The sequence below is a fragment of the Mirounga leonina genome, unplaced genomic scaffold (assembly GCF_011800145.1).
Source record: "Mirounga leonina isolate KUSES-001 unplaced genomic scaffold, KU_Mleo_1.0 Mir_101595, whole genome shotgun sequence".
In the NCBI taxonomy this organism is placed as follows: Eukaryota; Metazoa; Chordata; class Mammalia; order Carnivora; family Phocidae; genus Mirounga; species Mirounga leonina.
Window position 1 is genome coordinate 5,388,518 of NW_023270158.1, and position 19,761 is coordinate 5,408,278.

A 19,761-nucleotide genomic window follows, 5' to 3' on the forward strand; every position below is an offset into this window, starting at 1 on the left:
AAACCACTTATTCAATATTTAGTAACTGCCGGTGGTGTAGGGGGTTTTGAATGAGATGCTACCTCAGTGCTCAAGAAATGTGCAATCTGCTTGGGTAAATAAGACATAGGACTGTTTATATATCACGCAAGAAAACAAATGTGGGAGATGTCAGTAGGCTGCGAACGGCAAGGTGGTGCAGGCGGTAGGGAATTAACATTTGGAATTTAGGGGGCAGATAAGAAATCACCTTATCAAAACTTAACTAGGATGGAGAGAATAGACATATTGCCTGCAGAGAATTCCCACTAATTGATGACGATACTCCTCCCTCAAGGAGGGGAGCGGAACTCCCCACTCCTTAAGTGTAAGGTACACATTGTGACTTCTTTCTAAAGAGTTGAATCTAGGGGTGCCTGGGTGGCTCAGTCGGTTAGGCGTCTGCCTTCGGCTCAGGTCATGATCCCAGGGTCATGGGATCGAGCCCCACATCGGGCTCCCTGCTCTGCGGGAAGCCTGCTTCTCCCTCTCCTTCCCGCTCATGCTCTCTCATGCTATCTCTGTCGCTATCTCTGTCTCTCTCTCAAATAAATAAAATCTTTTTTTTTTTTAAAGAGTTGAAACTAGAAAAAGGGAAAAAAACAGAACAACTTTCCAGTGAAGAAATCTGATAAACATGACCTCAGTTAGGTGACCAAAGTCAACATCAACAGTGAGCAGTCATGCTGATGGGATGCGCCCTTGATATGATGTGATGAGAACGGCCCTTCCCCACTGTGGTCTTCCTCCCCAAATCCACCACTGCAGTCTAAGCATGAGAAAAATGTCGGACAAATGCTAATTTAAGGACATTCTGAAAATTTTCTCTAAATTGCCAAGGTTATCAAAAACATGGCAAGTCTGAGAAACCCCGAGAGGGGCCTGAGGAGATGTGATGCAATGGGGTATCCTAGATGGGATCCTGGAACAGAGAAAGGACATCAGGCAAAACCTAAGGAAATCTGAAGAAAGGACAGAATTGAGTTAATAATCATATATCAATATTGGTTCATTAATTGTGACAAATGTACCAGATTAATGTGAGATGTTAAGAACAGAGCAAACTAGGTGCAGGGTATGTGGGAACTCTCTGTATCCTCTTTACAACTATTCTACAAATCTAAAACTATTCTAAAATTAAAAATCTTTTTTAAAGATTTTATTTATTTGTTTATTTATTTATTTATTTTTCGGGGGGGGGAGAGAGCACAGGCAGGGGGAGGGGCAGAGGCAGAGGGAGAATCAGGGTTCCCACTGAGCGGGGAGCCCGATGCAGGACTCGATCCCAGGACCCCAGGATCATGACCTGAGCCGAAGACAGATGCTTAACCCCTAAAATTAAAAGTTTATTAAAAAGCTAATTAGGAGGGCGCCTGGGTGGCTCAGTCATCAAGCGTCTGCCTTCAGCTTAGGTCGTGGTCCCGGGGTCCTGGGATCGAGTCCCTCATCGGGCTCCCTGATCAGCGGTGAGCCTGCTTCTCCCCTGCCTGCCATTCCCCCTGCTTGTGCTTGCTCTCTGTCTCTCTGTCTCGCTCTCTCTGTGTCAAGTAAATAAAATCTTAAAAAAAAAAAGCTAATTAGGGAGATAAGCTGGAGGCATGTATATGCATACATAAATAAATGTACATGTGTGATGTAGGGACATACATAATATTCATGAATATATCTACAGAAATGTAATTAACAATGCCTTCCCAACTTCATTTATTTATTATCTCTATATCCTTAGCCTATCTCTTAACAAAGAGAGCTGAATGCCGAGTCCTAGCCTTTTGCTTCCCATAATACACAAAAGAGTTTTCTTTGAAAGGAAACTTGGCTCTTCTGTCAGTTCTGCTGCCAACCCAGGCTACAGCGGCCCAGCTCAAAGAGTGTGCATGAGGTGGGTCCATCTGCCCCTTTCCAAGAGCTACTAGAAGTTCCTGGTGCCTGGCCAATTAGTCATCAACCACGGAGCCCCGGGGCTGGCAACTCTCCCAGCTACTTCCTCCTCATCTCCAGTTCACATTGCTCAGCACCTCCCCGGTTATCTCTAAAGTGCCAATCTGATCATGCCACTCCCCAGCGGAACTCCTCCACCGACTGGCCAGCTCACCCAGAAGTACAGCTCGCGTGAAGCGGCTGGCAGAGCCCTGGGGGAAGAGGGCCCACCTCCCCTCCATCCCCCTACCTCCTCCTCCACCACCACGACCACATCCCCTGTACTCCAGCCAAATACAGCCCTTCTGCATAACCATACTCTCTCTTTGTCCATGCACATGCTACCCATAACACGATAGCCCATTTATCTTTTAATACTTTGCTCAAATCTCACTTTGCTTGATACCCCATCCCTTCCTTCTGGACCTCCAGGAGAGGTAATAGCTCCTTCCCCTATTCTCTTTCATGCTTTGGACATACCTCTGCTAGTCCTTTTCCCCTGCATCATAATGACTTTTATACCTACCCACTTTTCTCCCACGCATACATAATGCAAAGCACTAAATGAGAGGCCTGGATGTGACAGCTCATTCAAGGCGCGATGCAGGGGAGGAGGTGTTAACTCCATTCCAGTTAACTACACCAGATCCACCTCATCCCAAACAAATATCCTGCCAGGTAAAAAATATGCATGTATCATGCTAATACAGAATCCAGACATGCCACCTAGCTGACTCCTTTACAAATGGATTGCCACTCCTGAGCTCATTTATCTAGAAATTTCCAGAGCTGCTGCTGCAGATCCATAAAAGGCATTCAATAAAGCTTCAGTAAGTGAATGAATGAGCCAATTAATAAACAAATGAGAAAGTGAATCTGTAGCCAGACCACAAGCAGACCCCAAACATAATGAGTCTTCCTTCATAATTTCAACTGGATTAGGACAAAACATTATATTCATGTATCCAGTCCACAAATATTTATTGAGGGCCCACTACAGTTTAACAAAGGTTTTCAAGGAGTTATAAATAGGAATATGATGGCAAGGTCCAAAATCATGACACTTACTTTCTAATGGCTAATATTTAAGACTTGGTGATGTCAAACAAACAGCTATCCAGACATAGCACAATTCAATTCTACTTCTCTGAGTTTGAAATTTTCCTTAAGAAAAAGTTAAAGATGGGGTGCCTGGGTGGCTCAGTTGGTTGAGCGACTGCCTTCAGCTCAGGTCATGATCCCGGAGCCCCGGGATCGAGTTCTCCATCGGGCTCCCTGCTCAGCGGGGAGTCTGCTTCTCCCTCTGACCCACTCCCCTCTCATGGTCTCTCTCTCTCAAATAAATAAATAAAATCTTTTCAAAAAATCTAAAAAAAATTTTTTTTTAAAAAAAGAAAAAGTTAAAGAAATGATCCTGGAAACTGCTTTGCTATTTACAGGCACTCCTTCTGTTCTAATAACCAGAAGGGCAGCAATAATAACTATGAACATTAATCAAGTGATGATTATATGCCAGGCACTTTTCTACCCATTTTTTGTGTTACTCACTCCTCGTGACAACCATATGGAGCATGTCCTATTGGTATTCTAATTTTACAGATGAGGAATCTAAAGCACTGAGTGCTTAAGTAGTCTGTTCCAGGAAGAGTCAGAGGTGGGATGTGAACCCAGGCAATCTGGCCTGCATGCTTAATAACCACTACACTCCTAAAAACATAAATTTAAGGCCTTACGGGAATGCAATCCTTGGTGATATTCTGGCTGCAATTAAACATTTCTTAGAAAATACTACTATACTGAGTGTTTTTGAAAGTATATGTCAAGCATATATAGAACAGTAAACAATATCTAATATGTCAAAGAGTAATCTTGTAATACTGTGTCTGGTTCCCTTTTCCTACCAACACCCCTGTCCTTACTTCTCCTGGTTAAGGAAACTTAACAGAGACACTTTGGGGAAAGATAACACAGAAAATGAAGTCTGAAAATCCCAGACCATTCACCCAGGCAACCAGTGGGCATCTTAATACCATCTACTCATTAAAAACCACGGATTTTCCAACCGCTCAAGAGATGTCACATAATCTTATCTTTCAACCAAAATGAGGGCCATCTAATATTATAGGTCTCAGGTAATCACAACAAGGTTTTGACCGAGTTGTGCTTCATTAGTCAAAGAAGATACCGTTAGCTCCTGAAGATCCCCAGAACTTATTTCTAGTCTTCAAAGATTAGAGACATAAATCTCTCATTTTTAAGGAATGAAGATCATCATTTTAGATGTTTACATGTTTTAATTGTACTTAAGTATACAGCTTGATGAATTTTTACTAAATGGATAAAAAGACTGCCTATATATAAAAATCGTAAAATTTTTCTTACTGCAATTTGGCTGATTAAAAAAATGATTAGTAGCTCATTTATATACAATTTTAATTATCACTCTCTGTTACAAGTGAAAGCTACAATGTTGATATTACAAAGGCATTAATTTGGGTGACAAATGAGATCCAAGATGATTAGAACTGAAGAGACTGTCACAAACACAATGTCAGGTTGTGGGATATGGTAGCAAATGAAGAAAGAACACAGGATCATTGCAAGAAAGAGACATCAGAAGTCACAAATGGCAATCAGCTAAGGCAGAAAGACCATGGGAAAGGAGCTTCTTGGAGAATTTCTTTGTAGGGAATCCTGTAAACAACCAACGTAAAGAGCCTGGGCATGGAATGAGCTGGCATCAAAAAGCCAAGATTATTCTACATAAAGGCATGTCAGGTTAGGTCCTGGGGACTCCCCTGAGTATCTGTAATTTACCCACCCATGTGTAATACTTGACATTCCCTTCCCTAAGTGTTTCACCAGAGTGATCATCTGAGTGACTCATGAAAAGGGAAGGAGTTTACAAAAAGACTGGGGCCAGGCTGGGATCACAGGGAAGCAGCCTGATGAGGAAATTCCTTCTTGGGTCCACAGGTGGAGGATAGAAGGTACCAGCCGTATTCATGAGAATAAGGTCCTGTCTGGGTTGCCTTCTTGCTTATAGTCTTCCAACCGAAACTCTAGGCTGATGACTCTCAAACCTACATCTACAGTTCTCTCTCAATCACCAGACTTTTTTATCCAACAGCCCGCTGGATGCCTCCACTTGATGGGCCCACAAGTACCTAAGAAATCCAGCTAGTCTGAGACAACCCATGACCTCTCTCCTCCCCAAATATCTTTCTTCTCTCGTGGTCTCTAACCAGGGAATGATACTACCACCCAGCTGCTTAAGCCGGGTGCCCAAGGCATCATCTTCAAGTCCTCCCTTCTCCTTTATCCTCCACATACTATCAAATTTCTTCATTCTACCTTCAAAATATTTTCCCAAACCATCTATGACAACACCTCAAAACTGTCAGAGAGCAAAACTATTTCTCTTCTCTTGATGTTTCTTGCCATGTAAAAGGGAACCCAAATGGACACTTTCCGGATGCAAATGGACACTCCTGGAACTCTCTGCCCCCTTGCTCACTTTCCCCTAGGAGAATGAAATGACTTCTCCGATAGGTGAATTTCAAAAAAATAAACTAGGCATGTTCAGCTCAACTCTTCTCTTCCTCCTCTTCAAAGTTAGCCTCTGCTCTTCCCCAAGGGGCAGGCCCTTCTATCTCACATGGGTCTGCTTTAGTATAATGTTGCTGAGACTGGGTGGGTGGGTCTGTCTAATTCTGGAGATCAGCTGGCAGGCCAATTTGGCTCTCACACTCATCTATATCCTTCAACTTTGCCTTCATCAATAACAGCAATGCTATATAACATAGGTAGAGAAAGGAGCACAAATCTTAAGTGTACAGCTTTGAGGAATTTTCACACAATGAAATAAGAGCTACATAAATAGAGAAATATACCATGTTCATGGATTGGAAAGTGATCAATTCTTCCCAAACGTATCTATAGAGTCAATGCAATCCCAATCAAAATCCCAAAGGTTTTTTTGTTTGTTTGTTTGTTTGTTTTGGTGGGGGGGGTGACAAGCTGATTCTAAAATTTATATGAAAATACAAGAGGTCAAGAATAGCCCAGGAAATCTTGAAGAAGAGGAACAAAGATTGCAGATTTAAATTGCCAGATATCAAGACTGACTATAAAGCTACAGTAATTGAGGTAGTATAGAATAAGTTCAAGGACAAATATAGACCAATAGAACAGAGAGTCCAGAAACAGACTAACACATACATAGCCACTTAAATTATGACAAAGGTGATAATGGCTGTGCAGTGCAGAAAGGATGATCTTTTCAATAAGCAGTGCTGGGTGAAATGGATATCCATACTGAAAAAAGGAGCAAAAATATTATTTTGATTCCCCATCTACTGACTCATCTTATTCATTAACTGGTTTAGAACCTAGATTGCAGGGGCAGTGGGAGAGCCAACATAGGTTTCTGTTAACCTCTCTCCTCAATTTTAGTCACCCTGTCTTCTGTAATCCACTCCTCCCACTGTAAATTGGAATACTTTCTCTAAACCACCTACCTGATCATATCACTCTCTTGTTGAAAACAGCTCCGCACTGATAGCTCCTCACTGCCTTTAAGATCAAGTCCAAACTCTTTAACAAGTCACCAGGCCCTTCCTGATCTGGGCCCTGCTCCTTCTCTATTCTCATCTTTCCACTTCCTGCTGAAGCCTTGACACATGCTCTGTGCTATTTCAATTTCCATTCAAGGCATTAATACATGCTGCTCTTTTCACCTTGATAACTTTGTGCTCCTTGGCTTAATGAATGTCTACTGGACACCATGGTTCTCAGCCTAAACATCACTTCCGGTAGGCCTAAAAACATTACTTCCTACAGGAAGTCTAGACATTACTTCCTGTAGGAAGGAGGTACACACACTCGTACATGAACACTCATTCTCCCGCCTCCCTCACAACTCATCACTTCCTACCATGCCCAAGGGCTCCTACAGTTCAGCACTGCGTTCTCAACCTGATCTCAACTTGTGGCATTCCCCACACTGTATTATTATTGCTTGTTTACTTTTCTGCAGCTCCCCGAGGGCAGTGACCTGGTCTCATTCACCACTGTGTCCCCAGGGCTGAACATATAGTGAGTACTCAATAAATATTAGTTGAAATGAGTTACATTTATAATTTCAAAGTATTTTCTGTTATATAACATTTTTTTAAGTCTTATGGGATAGGACAGGTATACAGAGTATTCCCATTTTACATATGGCCTCATTGAGGTTAGTGATTTTGTCAGGGTCAGTGAGCTAGGACAATGGTACCATGCCCTTCTAATCTTATGATATTTAACTTGGTTCATCTTTAGACATACTGTATTTTCCATTATTTTAATATAACACATACTTATTTCTGGGCTTAGTTTAAATGTTATATTTTTTCCCAAGGTTCTTCTTTTTCTTCTTTAACCTTTTATCAAGGGAAGTTTACAGTATATATAAAAATAGAGTACAGGATGCTGATCCCATATGTTATGCACCATCCAGTTTCAACAATTATCAACTCATGACCAATCTTGTTTCCTTTGTGCCCTACCCACTCTTCCATCTTCCAAATTACTGGAAGCAAAATCCTGACATGAAATAATTTCATCTGTAAATATTTCAGTTAAATGGTGCATTAAACAAATCATTCACAGTGATAAAAGGACTCATAAACAGGGTCCTTGCCTATAGCTCAATAAATTGAGAAGCAAGACTACTCACTATTTCCCTAGTGTTGGGGGCGGGTAGTGTTCTGTAGTATCTCTCCTAGTATAATTATCAGCACTTAGTCACTCTGGTTAGGCTGATATGGATTAGAGCATATGGAAAACAAGCACAGAATTTTCTAGTGACTGATCCACAAAAGTGGATCTCAAAACTTCCCAACTTGAATGGAAAACAGAATATGCTTGCAGTTGTTAAAAATTACCAGATTCCTTTTTTTTTTTTTTCATCCAAGTTATCAAACCAGCCATCTCAGAAGGCCAACTGCCCGAGCCTATGTGGAAGACCTGCTTGGGTCTCACCTAACAAATGCTGTCACATGAGATCCAATTTGTGCTTCCGCAAAATCCAAACAGTGTGCTCAATTCTCAAAGGAAACTTCCTTCCACAAACATAAATCCTGGACACAAAACCATCTCAAAAGTGACAAGAACCAGGTTGTGCACTAGTAAAACATTATCGCACTCCTCAGCTCTCATGCCTGGTTGTGCAATAATATAATGGATCCATAAATCTATGCAACTATCCATAGCGCCAACAACAGGGAGTGGAGATAGTTCTGAGTCCTCTTAGATGCTGTAAAAAAAATTGTCCACAGCCAGTAAAGCAAGCAGGGAAGTTTACATTTTCCCCAGAGGCTTCACAATGAGGAACGGGTTAAGACTGCTGCCAACACATGGTTTCCTTCTGCAAACAAATCATGAATGAAGATGCACACACACGCACACATACATACATATTACTCTGATGATGTTAACGTGTCATGTCACTAAGCCCAATACAATAAATCTCTGCTTCACAAAAACGCAACAAACCATACAGCCACTATATTTTCAACTATATATCTGTTATATTATCCCACCCAGTCCCCTCATTTCATAGAGGTCTGTAATCTCTAGAGTGCTATGTTAATATAGTTTAATATTATTCATACATCTAATACTTACTGAGCACCTAGCCTATTATGTGCCGCACAGTGTTCCAAGCACATGGCATATATCAGTGAATAAAATAAATAATAAACACGATAAAAAAATAAATATTACATTAGAAAAGGTTGCAGGCTATGGAAAACAAAAAATGCAGCACAAGTGAGCAGGCTAGGCCAAGGGAGCATGTTTTAGAATGAGTGCGCCAGGGCGGGGCTTGCTCAAAAGGTGAAGTCTGAGCAAAGTCTGGGGGAGGAGGGAGCGGGAGGCAGCCAAGTGGGCAGGTGGAAGCAGGGTGTCCAGCCAGAGGAAAGCACTGTGATAAAGGGCTCCAAGTGGGAGGGTGCTTGGCGTGTTTAGGGAAAAGTAAGGGGCCAGGACAGAGTAAGCAAGGGGAGAAGGAGAGGGAGGAAGTCCGCGTGGTAATGGAATCGAATCACTTCAGCCTGCGGGCCCGGGGCAGGCCTTTCACTCTGGTTCTCGGGGGAGCCTCTGCAGGGACACAAGCAGAGGAGTGGCATGATCCGACTTGGGCTTTCAAAGGATCACCCCGGCTTCACTGCTGAGACGAGACTGTAGGGGAAAGGGAGAAGCAGAAAGCCCTATTAGGAGGCCACTGAGTGATGGCGAGAGAGCAGGGGAGCCATGAAGGGGATGAGCGGTGGTGGGTGCCAGGCATTCACGGAGGCAGAACTGATGGAGTCACCTGATGGGTCGGACATGGCTTGTGAGAGAAGAAGTCAGGGGCAACCCCAAGGCTTTAGTCCTGACGTGTAGGAGGGGGAGTGGCACTGCCTTCCCTGAGATGTGGAAGGCTGTGGGCAGAGTGGTTCGAGGGGGAATGACGATGAGTTCAGGGTTGGGCGAGCTAGTAAGAATTTAAGATCTTCCAGCGGAGATGCGCAAGTGGGCAGTGGGGCATGTGGCCCCGGGGTTCAGAGAAGTGTGCTGAGATACCAGCTCAGGAGTATTAGACGTGATGCTGCTGCTGCTGCTTGAAACGAATCTTCATAGCAACAATAGAAGTCACACACACACACACACACACACACTGTCCTTCTAGGCAGAGAAGAATAAGACCCAAGAATCACAAAGCAAACAGAAAGAGTTAACTGTTTGCTGACTGAGCCAATGGTCGTGTTCATTTCTTTTTTTTTTTTTAAGATTTTATTTATTTATTTGAGACAGAGAATGAGAGACAGAGAGCATGAGAGGGAAGAGGGTCAGAGGGAGAAGCAGACTCCCCGCCGAGCAGGGAGCCCGATGCGGGACTCGATCCCGGGACTCCGGGATCATGACCTGAGCCGAAGGCAGTCGCTTAGCCAACTGAGCCACCCAGGCGCCCCTAAAGATTTTTTTTTTATTTATTTGAGAGAGAATGAGAGACAGAGAGCATGAGAGGGGGAGGGTCAGAGGGAGAAGCAGGCTCCCCGCCGAGCAGGGAGCCCGATGCAGGACTCGATCCCGGGACTCCAGGATCACGACCTGAGCCGAAGGCAGTCGCTTAACCAACTGAGCCACCCAGGCGCCCTGGTCGTGTTCATTTCAACCAGCTGAGTAAAATGAAGAAAAACGACATCCATTGTTTCTTCCCAAGATGGGGACTTGCTCTTTCGTAAATATTTACAGGAATCTGAAAGTGATCGTGTGAAGGAGAAATGAGTTCGCAAGCTGGGATACCAAGTAGATAGCTTTCAGATCTTGAGAAATATCATATAATGCTTACTGGAAGAAACAAAGCTGGCTCAGATAAGCTGCAGCAGAAGAAGAATGTAAATGGAACAGTCTTTCATGTCTAAGTCTCTGCCCTTTCTGCCTTTTTCATCTCTAAGAGTATTAAGTGTCCCAAAGTTTCCTTTCCAGATTCTAATGCATGATGACACCAGGCAAGGCTGCTGGGGGCTGGGGGAAAGAGGTGGCTGGAAGTTCTACAGCTGTGGAAGATGACGCAACTTTTAAAAATTCATCTCACCTGAAAAATGAAAAACATTTAAAAGCCACCGATAAACCTGAGTTAGAGATGCTGCCAATGCCCCATCCCCCGAGCCTACTGGCACAAACATCAAAGCAAAAGTTTCAGCACTAAATCGAATTAACAAACATTCCTTAAGCACAGCACAAGTGTAGCTTATTACAATCTGGAAAATTCCACAGTATTTATCAAATCCTAAGCAAAGCTCTGGTGCTCAGAAGTGTACCACAGTAGACGTCACCGACAGCCACAAGCTCGGTGGCTCTGGGTGTGTTGCTGTGGCAACCGCGTACTCAGCAGCAACACGCTGTCTGCCTCTCCGCAACCCAGAACCAGAGAGGTGGAAGAAAACAGCCAGCTTCCTGATGGTAGCAACGCAGGGAGTCACAGCACAACCCATCCCCATCATACCCACATGCGGGAGACTTCCTTTCGGCCGTCTGAAATCATTCCCACCTAACTCCTAGAGAAAAGAACGCGCAACCCCCTTGGTCTACTGCAGAACCAGTCAACACACCCAGGCACTAAGCACCAGAGAAACGGACAAGGAGAAGTGATAGATCAGTCTGCGCTCGCGAGTGTCATGGTCATGTGTTTAGCTGGGTCCAGGCATGAGGGGCTTTTTGGGGGGTGGTGGTGGAGGGGAATGGAGAAGTGCAGGTCCATTTGAAAAGTCATACTGAGACGCATTCCACAGAGACATCAGTAAGAAGAGAAGACGCAAACTAGAGCATGAGCCTTTCCAGAAACACAAAGGGAGAGCCTCAAAGGGGAGAGAGCAAACAGCTAGCATGTGAGGACGCCGACACCCCAGAAGAGGCATAAGAAGTCTCAGATGCCCTACAATGGACTTTTGGGTACTCCACACTGTGTTGAAATAAAACAGAAACTGTTGAACATACCTTCTCCACCGGTAGAAAGTCATTCTCTACTTCAATCGACCTTGGTCTTAGTTTTATTGGTTTGTCTTTGAATATATCTCCAAAGCCCACTCCCTTAACTTTCTTCGGCTGGATTGCTGCAGTTGCGACTGTCCCGTTGGCACCTTCGGATTTGGTACTGCTCGAGTCACCCCCATCACTCTCGGAGCCTGTGGTTTCCCTTAAACCTGTCAAGAGTGGGGACGGGGAGAGAAAGAGCTCAGAAATCAGCCATAGCTGTGAAGTGCCTCACAGCCAGCCAGGAACCACCTCTAAAAGTGTTACTGGGCATAGGACAACCTGCACTGGGGCTTTCCATTTAGTGTGTTGAATATGTTGCATTTGGGTGGCTCTGAGTTTTGTTCGATCTCCCCACCCACAGCCTTTAATTTTAAGAAGTGAGTCAAAATTCTTCAAAAAAAAAATCTAATTTCAAAGCAGATCTCTGTAAGTGTGACATTTCACCACTCTTCAGCCCGAGCCTGATTCTGACACAAACTTGTTTTGCCACAGTCTGCATGATAACAACCCTTCCCACCCTGTCCTCACCTCCCCACCCTGCCAGTATCACATACTGTACCTCCAATCTCTATGACTCATGGCAATTAGCAATTAGCAATGAAAGTAACATTTCCTAAAGGGAAACTGTAAAGCTAAAAGCCATTTAAACAAATTAGCAATTAAAGAAACCACATAAAATTATGACTGCCAAAGAATTAAATCTCTCTGGATGGCTTCACAAGGAATAAATGCACGCAGACATGTTTCTCGAGGAAAGCATTAAACCAAACTTGACATTGAGACGCTTTCCCTGGCAAGATGATTGTGTTTGTTAAAGAGGGAAAGGAAGCTGCCCTCCCGGAGGCCGGACTCCTCCGAGCCTACCGCTCTTCTTCCCCTCCTTCAATGCCATCATTTCCCCAAAGCTGAATCCCTTTCCAAAGAAGAACACTGGGGACATGACACCCTTCCTTCGACTTCCTGTGGCATGTGTTGGAAGTCATCAGATAGTTATCAGCAAGACAGCGTGAACACTTACCTCCCAGATTCTTTATTCCCCAAGCTCTGCCCACAATCATGTTCCTAAAAGGAAGAGCCTATTTGTTTCTAGTTAATTTCTGGGTGTACACTCTTACTTTGAAAGTCAGTGCATCAGTCATGCCATCAAAGGGCAGGATTCAAAGGATATTTTATGGAATACTAGTTTGCCATTCAATCTGTCTCTAAAGCCTCTAGGTGTGTAGAATAGCTCCTGAACATTTACTGTATATCCCCTGATGACAACAATGCCCTCGATGAAAGTACATAATCAAAGTTGGTTCTGTATTAGGCAATCGTGCGCTATCCCTCCATAGGGAAGGTGGGCTCCTAGTACATATGAACAATACACCAAATAATTGCTCACATAAAATGTTATAAAATGTCGAAGTCATTCAAATAAAGAAGTCTCAGGGCAGGAAGGAACTGTTAAATGAAAACAGATAAAATATCAAAAGGTCATTATAAATTGCCAACAAGTTTCAAAATCAAATCCTTAAAATTAAAACAATGGCTGTGTTTGTTGCTGCTGCTGTTTTCAATAAAATGGCATTTATAGGCCACAAAGGAAGGGGGGAGGAGGAAGATCCCTGTTGTACATTTTAATTAAGTAAAGAACAGCATTTGTGAGCAAGAATGGAGGACAGAGCCATGAGGAGCAGCCTGCAGCCGTGGGGTCGGCTGCAATTTATAGGACTGAATTTGAGTGTGCAAACATGGAGAACCCCCCTGGATTAGCTATCCATTTGTGTGTTTATTTGTTCATTGTTTTTGGAAATATCCCTGCTGGAGATATAATTTTGGAGTCTAAATATTGTGTCATTTCCCCTTTAACATGTTCTCATTTTGCCGTATGGATCCTTTCTATGTGATAAATGGCTTGTATATTCCTTTCTGGGTTGGAAAGACCCATTTGAGGGTGGAATAAAGAAAGAGTTAGTGGAAAAAACCCTCACCGTCCTGCCCTCCCCACCACCACCAGCAGCAGCCGCAGAAGGCAGCAGGCAAGTGGATTAGGGCAAGGCTGTTTTAGTTCTTCAAAGAGAGGAATCTGAAGGAGTCTTCTATCTTTCCTCATTAATTAGAACCATGATGTTTTCAACCAGTGCCATTCTGATTTCACTGAGCTTCTGGTTTCAGGGATTCGATGCCTTCCGGGCTCATCTTAATGACTTTCTATTAATCACTGTGAGAAATGCTCTTCACATTACATGGGGAGAGGGGGCAGTCTTTCAGCCACATAAGCATGGACTGGGAAGGAAACCCACAGCAGATTTTTCTTCCAGACATTCTGGCAGCCTGCTTCTATCGCTTTTCAGTATGCAAATCATATAGCTGAATATCTGGGTTGGTGAAATAACTCAGAATCTAGTTCCTTCCCTTTGGAGGGAAAGAAAGGTGACATTTCATGTCGGTTGGGTGCTGCAGCTTTTAGCTACTGGTGCCCATCATACTTGCTTTCCTATAAAGTGTCCCCGTGTCAGTGACCCCCACGGGCAGTATGGCTCAGAGTGTCGTCTGCGGGCTGGGGCCAGGTCATGAAGGGGTTGTGACCGGTACACCGCGCGCTGAGCGCAGGAAGTGTGCTTGTTTGGAAGCGCTTAGAGCGGTGGGCACCGCTATGACTTCAGACGTGTGGCCAGGGGACTCGTCTAGGTGACCAGGGAGTAGACCAGTCCCGGTTTGTCAACCACCCGTGGTGAGGTGCAGGCGGCACACGGCATGCGTAGTAAAGTCGTGTACAGCAAGACCAGTTCTCCGTCTGTGGGGGGACGGAAATAAGAACGAACTGCACCCCAGACGGTGTGAGAAGCCGGGTTCTGGCGTTCACATCTGCACCTTCTCTTTCACCACTTCTGCGTACGTAGGATGGATGCATATGTGTACCTGCACACCAGGGTGGAGGCTTTGCCTTCAAGGTAAAAAAAGAAAAAAGCCTCAAGTTTTCTCTGTTATACGGCGGGCCAAATGACATCATAAATTACACTTTTGTGTAACTGACCGAAATATTCCAGCATGGATCAATTCAGATCTGTGAGCCATTTTTGTTGATTTTAAATTTAAAACTCACGTGCACAGTGCCATTCAGCGGCAGGAACTGTTCTAAGGGCTTCATGAAATTCATTCATTAATCTCATTCATGTCCTTCCCCCTCAACTTTTGGCAGCTTTATCTCATAACACAAAAGGCTATATGTTGGTCCTGCCAAAAGAAGTCTGTCGTGCGGTGCCTGGCAGAATGAGCAGAGCAGAACACCATTTCTGGCGTAGGCTTTCATGCCGCATTCTTATTTCTTTGAACACGCAATGAAGAAATGGTTTATTGGTTTCTAATGAGCCACTCAGGAAAAGCAGTAACCGCGAGAGGTTGACATCTCCATGGGAAGCCATCTTACACCACCCCAGAGGCCCAGAGATACTGGCACAAATACGTATGCCGTGACAAATGCTACCGGTCCCTTCTCTGCACGCATGGCTCATGCACGCATGTCACACACATGGCAGAGGCACAAAGCAAACGAGAAAGCGCCAGGGCTGGTGATGAGGATGCTCCTGTAGCACATACCAAGGAGACAGCACTTATTCGGGCAAATAAGTCCATGTCCTTGCATCAGAAATTCACACAGACACTTGGCAGAAGCATGAGCAGCTCAGGAAAGTGCGGCCGTGTCAAAAACCACAAGTACCCGGATGTTAACTTTACAATTGCCTCCTGCTGTTAAGGTCACTCACTGTAATAGCGTCTGTGGCCCTCCGTCTTTCCGGGTGCAGCTCGGTACAGAATTGTCCCTTCAAAGGTAGTCTTTCCTGACAGTGAATGAGAGAAGAGAAGGGGAGAGAAAAACAAGAGGGGGGAAGGGGGAGCAAATGATGGCAAAAGAAGGAAGAGGGAGAGTCTTTAACTGAACTTGCCTTCAATGAATCCGCTGTAAGAGTTTTATTGGCAAATTAATTAGAGACCATTAGGCAGAATTTAAGAATGTTAAGGAATGAGCCCAAAGTCCCCACGCAACCATGATGGCAATGAGCACCCAGAAGAGGGGCTTGCTTCTGCAAATGACTGGCATGTAGATTAGGCCCAATTTAAACCTGGAAGCCATTTCTGCATTTTAACTCAAGAAAAGGAAAACCTCAATTAACCAGAAGAAATCCAATTAATTGGATTCCTTAATGAACTCAATTATACAGGGCAAACTCCTCTTTGGAGAGTATGACCCATGCGTAATATAGATTTAGGCCCATTATCTTTTATCTTCTACCCCTAGGGCCCTGTATAATACAAAATGATATCCACGACCCCACGATTCTCAACAAGGCACAGAATTCTCTTTAAAGATTTTACCCTTCGTACCTTTCAGCAAGAAAAGGCACTAATATGCTGGGGGCGGGGGAGCTCACCAATAAGGATTGAAACCAATAGTGTCATCCGTGTAGATGTAAGGGGCTTTCTGCTTAGCACTGCGGACAGCAGAAAACCCTATTTCTTGAAACACCTTAATTGAGCTTTTGCCATATCAGTCACGAGACTGTACTTAGCATGAGGACATAGGACTCACCCACTGTCAAATTCAAATTATCTCTTTTTTGTTGTTACAAGTAGAGGTTATCAAGAGCATAGGACTGGACACATAGCTAAAGGCCAAATTTCTCCGGAATCATAAGTACAGAAAATATACACACACTGTCCTAGTTTGAGTACACACACACACACACACACACACACACACACACACCCCTCACAGAGAATACCATGGGCAGGTAAAATGGTTTGCTAAAGGCAAACTCAATTAATAAATGCATTACTCTACATTACCCAACAAACAGGTTCTCTTATGGCTTACAAGCTAAATATCAAACTAGAGGCCAGTCATACAGCTCACTCATAATAAGTCTGAGGGAGAGAAAGGCAGGCTACATTTACAGAGAGAGGAACTGAGAGGGAGGGAGCAACTTGTCTCACTTCTTAGAACATTCTTTAGGAAAATGGAAAACTCCAACAGGAAACATCAAGTCAGCTTCTGGGCCACGTCACTCCTGAGACATGAAGAGAACTGTGAATGATCAGATGGACAACTGAAATGCCATCGGGTATTTCCCATTTCCATGTCCTACAGGCATGGTGGGACACCCTCCTTCTGAAGTCTGCCCTTTTTGACAAGTGTGCTCCATCCAATTAAAGCAAAAACTTAGATGTTCAAAACCACTGGCTACGTAAGAATCATCCAAAGAAACAAGAGAGTGTCTCAAAGGTTCGTGTTAGATTTGCAGCTCTTGAGGACTTTGATGACCAAAAAAAAAAAAAAAAAAAAGAGCAAATAACAGCAGCTTGTTTTATTTGGGTAATTTTTATTCTGCTTCACTTTGGTCATCAAGGTGACATTATTCCTAAGGACGCAGATGTTTTGCAAGCGAGGTCCTCCCAAACTAAACAGCGGGAGTCCTCTCAGTGTCAGAAAAAGAAAGCGGAAGAAAAAGAAATCAGCATTTTGATAAAGTCCCTCCAAGTACAACAGAACCTCCCTGTGTTCTTCCCCAGGACCAAGTCTGAGGATCACTGAGGGAGACCACAGCTCTGATGTCTCTGAATGGCCAAGCATGTGTGCAAAGACCTGTTCACTGGCAGCAAGGCGATGGGAAATGGAGCCTGGGCTGCGGGTGAACGAGGACACACATGTTCTATCTAAAGCGCAAAGGAGACGGGCAATTGGAAAGTTCATGAATATGAGTGCTGTTTATTCCATTGGCAGAAATACTCTACTATCACTATTAAGTATTAATACCTGAAGGCAGCAAACACTCTAAAAGGGAAGAATTTTAGGGGCACCTGGGTGGCTCAGTCGTTAAGCGTCTGCCTTCGGCTCGGGTCATGGTCCCAGGGTCCTGGGATCGAGCCCCACATCGGGTTCCCTGCTCTGCAGGAAGCCGGCTTCCCTCTCTCCCACTCCCCCTGCTTGTGTTCCCTCTCTCACTGTGTCTCTCTCTGTCAAATAAATAAATAAATAAATAAATCTTTAAAAAAAAAAAAGGGAAGAATTTTAGAATTTCAACAGAAAATCATATGTTTATCCTGGCATCTAATTTTGCTTAAAACTGTTTCATCAATTTGCTAATTGCTCTTCAATGCTAATAGAATGTCATATACAATACAAATACCAACTAATACTAAAAAGAACAAAATGTACAAAATAAAAAAGAACAATCTTTATCTTACAACTAATGAAATACAATATTTCTATATCATGAAAGTGGTTTGCCCCAAGTTTTAAAAGGCCATCTTCATCTTCGTCTTAGCTTGACAAATCACTAAAGATTCAGAATCTAAAATCCCAAAATAAAGAATTAGGCAAACAACAAAGTCAATTCAAACTGAAATCTAGTTATTAATGGTTACAGAAAGAAAATGCAAACCTTGTCCCTCTGAAAATTATGGAAAATAATTGAACAAAATGTTTCTGTAGCTAAATGATGTTTTTTTAAAGAAAAAAACTAACAGGAATACTTTTTGGTTTTACAACATTTACTTTAGAATCTGAGAAATTCAATAATATTAAAAAATATGTTAGAAATAAGACACGTTTATGTCTCAAATGTGAAGCAAAATTTGTCTGAAAATGAAATTGGACAACAGTAATATCTGGATTTGCCTCAGCGTCCAAATAAATCTTATGGATTCAGGATATTCTCTGATTATAATTTAATATCAGTATAATTTATAATTAGTTCTTTTTTTAGAGAGAGAGAGGGAGAGAGAGAAAGAGCATGCATGAGTTGGGGGGAGGGAGAGGGTGAGAATCTCAAGTAGACTCCCCACCGAGCACGGAGCCCGACACAGGGCTCAACATGGAGCTCAATCCCAGGACCCCAAGATCATGACCTGAGCCAAAACAAAGAGTCAGCAGCTTAGCCGACTGAGCCACCCAGGCACCCCTATAAGTAGTTCTCTTTCACATTTAGTCAATACCAGCACGTGCAAAATGGAAAATGAAAAGGTAATTAATTAATCATGATCTGCAATAGGAAGAAATAATCTAAACTCTAGTCAAATTTGAAATTTGTCAGATGCTCTGTGAAAGGGTAAACTGCAGGCCAGAATAAAAGCAATACCAAAGTGTGTGTGAAAAGCCTGAATATAATTGTGGCCTCGTCACTTATAAGCCATGCCACACCCAGAACTTAGTTTCCCTGGACTTTAGGGTTCTTATCTGACACCGGCTGGACGATCTCTAAATTCCTTTCTATTCCTAAGATTCTGCCCACATTATTATTATTATTATTGGTCTGCTACATGGGAGCCCATTTCATTCTTTTAAAAAATTCCTTGTTGGTGGGTGCCTGCGTGGCTCAGTTGTTAAGCGTCTGCCTTCAGCTCAGGTCATGGTCCCAGGGTCCTGGGATCAAGCCCCGCATCAGGCTCCCTGCTCAGCGGGAAGCCTGCTTCTCCCTCTCCCACTCCCCCTGCTTGTGTTCCTTCTCTCGCTTTGTCTCTCTCTGTCAAATAAATAAATAAAATCTTTAAAAAAATTCCTTGTTGGGGTCATTCTGGAAGCCCCAACAGATCTGGGTGAGAATCGTTGGTGGCTGCTAACATTCAAAAACAAAGACAGCTAGACATTATGAGCCTTCATATAGATGATACACCACCATCTATGACATTTTAGGGAATATATATATATATTTCAAACCTCAATTTAATCAAGCCCCTAGATGTGATTATCAATTTACAGGAACACAGAGTCGATAGCATAACAGAGATGAAATCAGCAAAGACAGGTGGTGGGAAATTAATGGACAAAGGACCTCAGTTTGTTCAGTAAAAAATTACAAGGGAGGGGCTTCTGGGTGGCTCAGTCGGTTAAGCATCTGCCTTCGGCTCAGGTCATGATCCCGGGGTCCTGGGATTGAGCCCCACGTCGGGCTCTCTGCTTAGAGAGCCTGCTTCTCCCTCTCCCACTGCCTGCCACTCCTCCTGCTTATGCTCTCTCTCTCTCTCTGTCATATAAATAAATAAATAAATAAATAAATAAATAAATAAATAAATAAATAAATAAATAAAATTACAAGGGAAAAAGGAGACATGGAGGAGGAATCCAGAGATTTAGAAAGACTTGAAACACATCTGATCATAATCAGATATAAGTTACAAAGCATGCACCTCCTCTGGATGCACATTCAAACTAACAAATTGGAGGGACGCGTGGGTGGCTCAGTCGGTTAAGCGACTGCCTTCGGCTCAGGTCATGAT

At 43.4% G+C, this 19,761-nt stretch overlaps 1 protein-coding gene across 4 annotated transcripts in view; it reads right to left on the reverse strand.

The window, feature by feature from the left end:
- The window catches only part of SH3KBP1 (SH3 domain containing kinase binding protein 1), a 335,649-nt gene that overhangs the window by 128,978 nt on the left and 186,910 nt on the right, over positions 1–19,761 (reverse strand). For 3 of the 4 annotated variants that reach the window (XM_035000513.1, XM_035000502.1, XM_035000508.1), the window contains one exon: positions 11,464–11,669. In XM_035000513.1, coding sequence (XP_034856404.1) covers positions 11,464–11,669 — 206 coding nt within the window. Of the gene's footprint in view, positions 1–11,463; positions 11,670–15,251; positions 15,327–19,761 lie in introns of all 4 variants that reach the window. The other variant, XM_035000518.1, reaches the window with a different exon arrangement.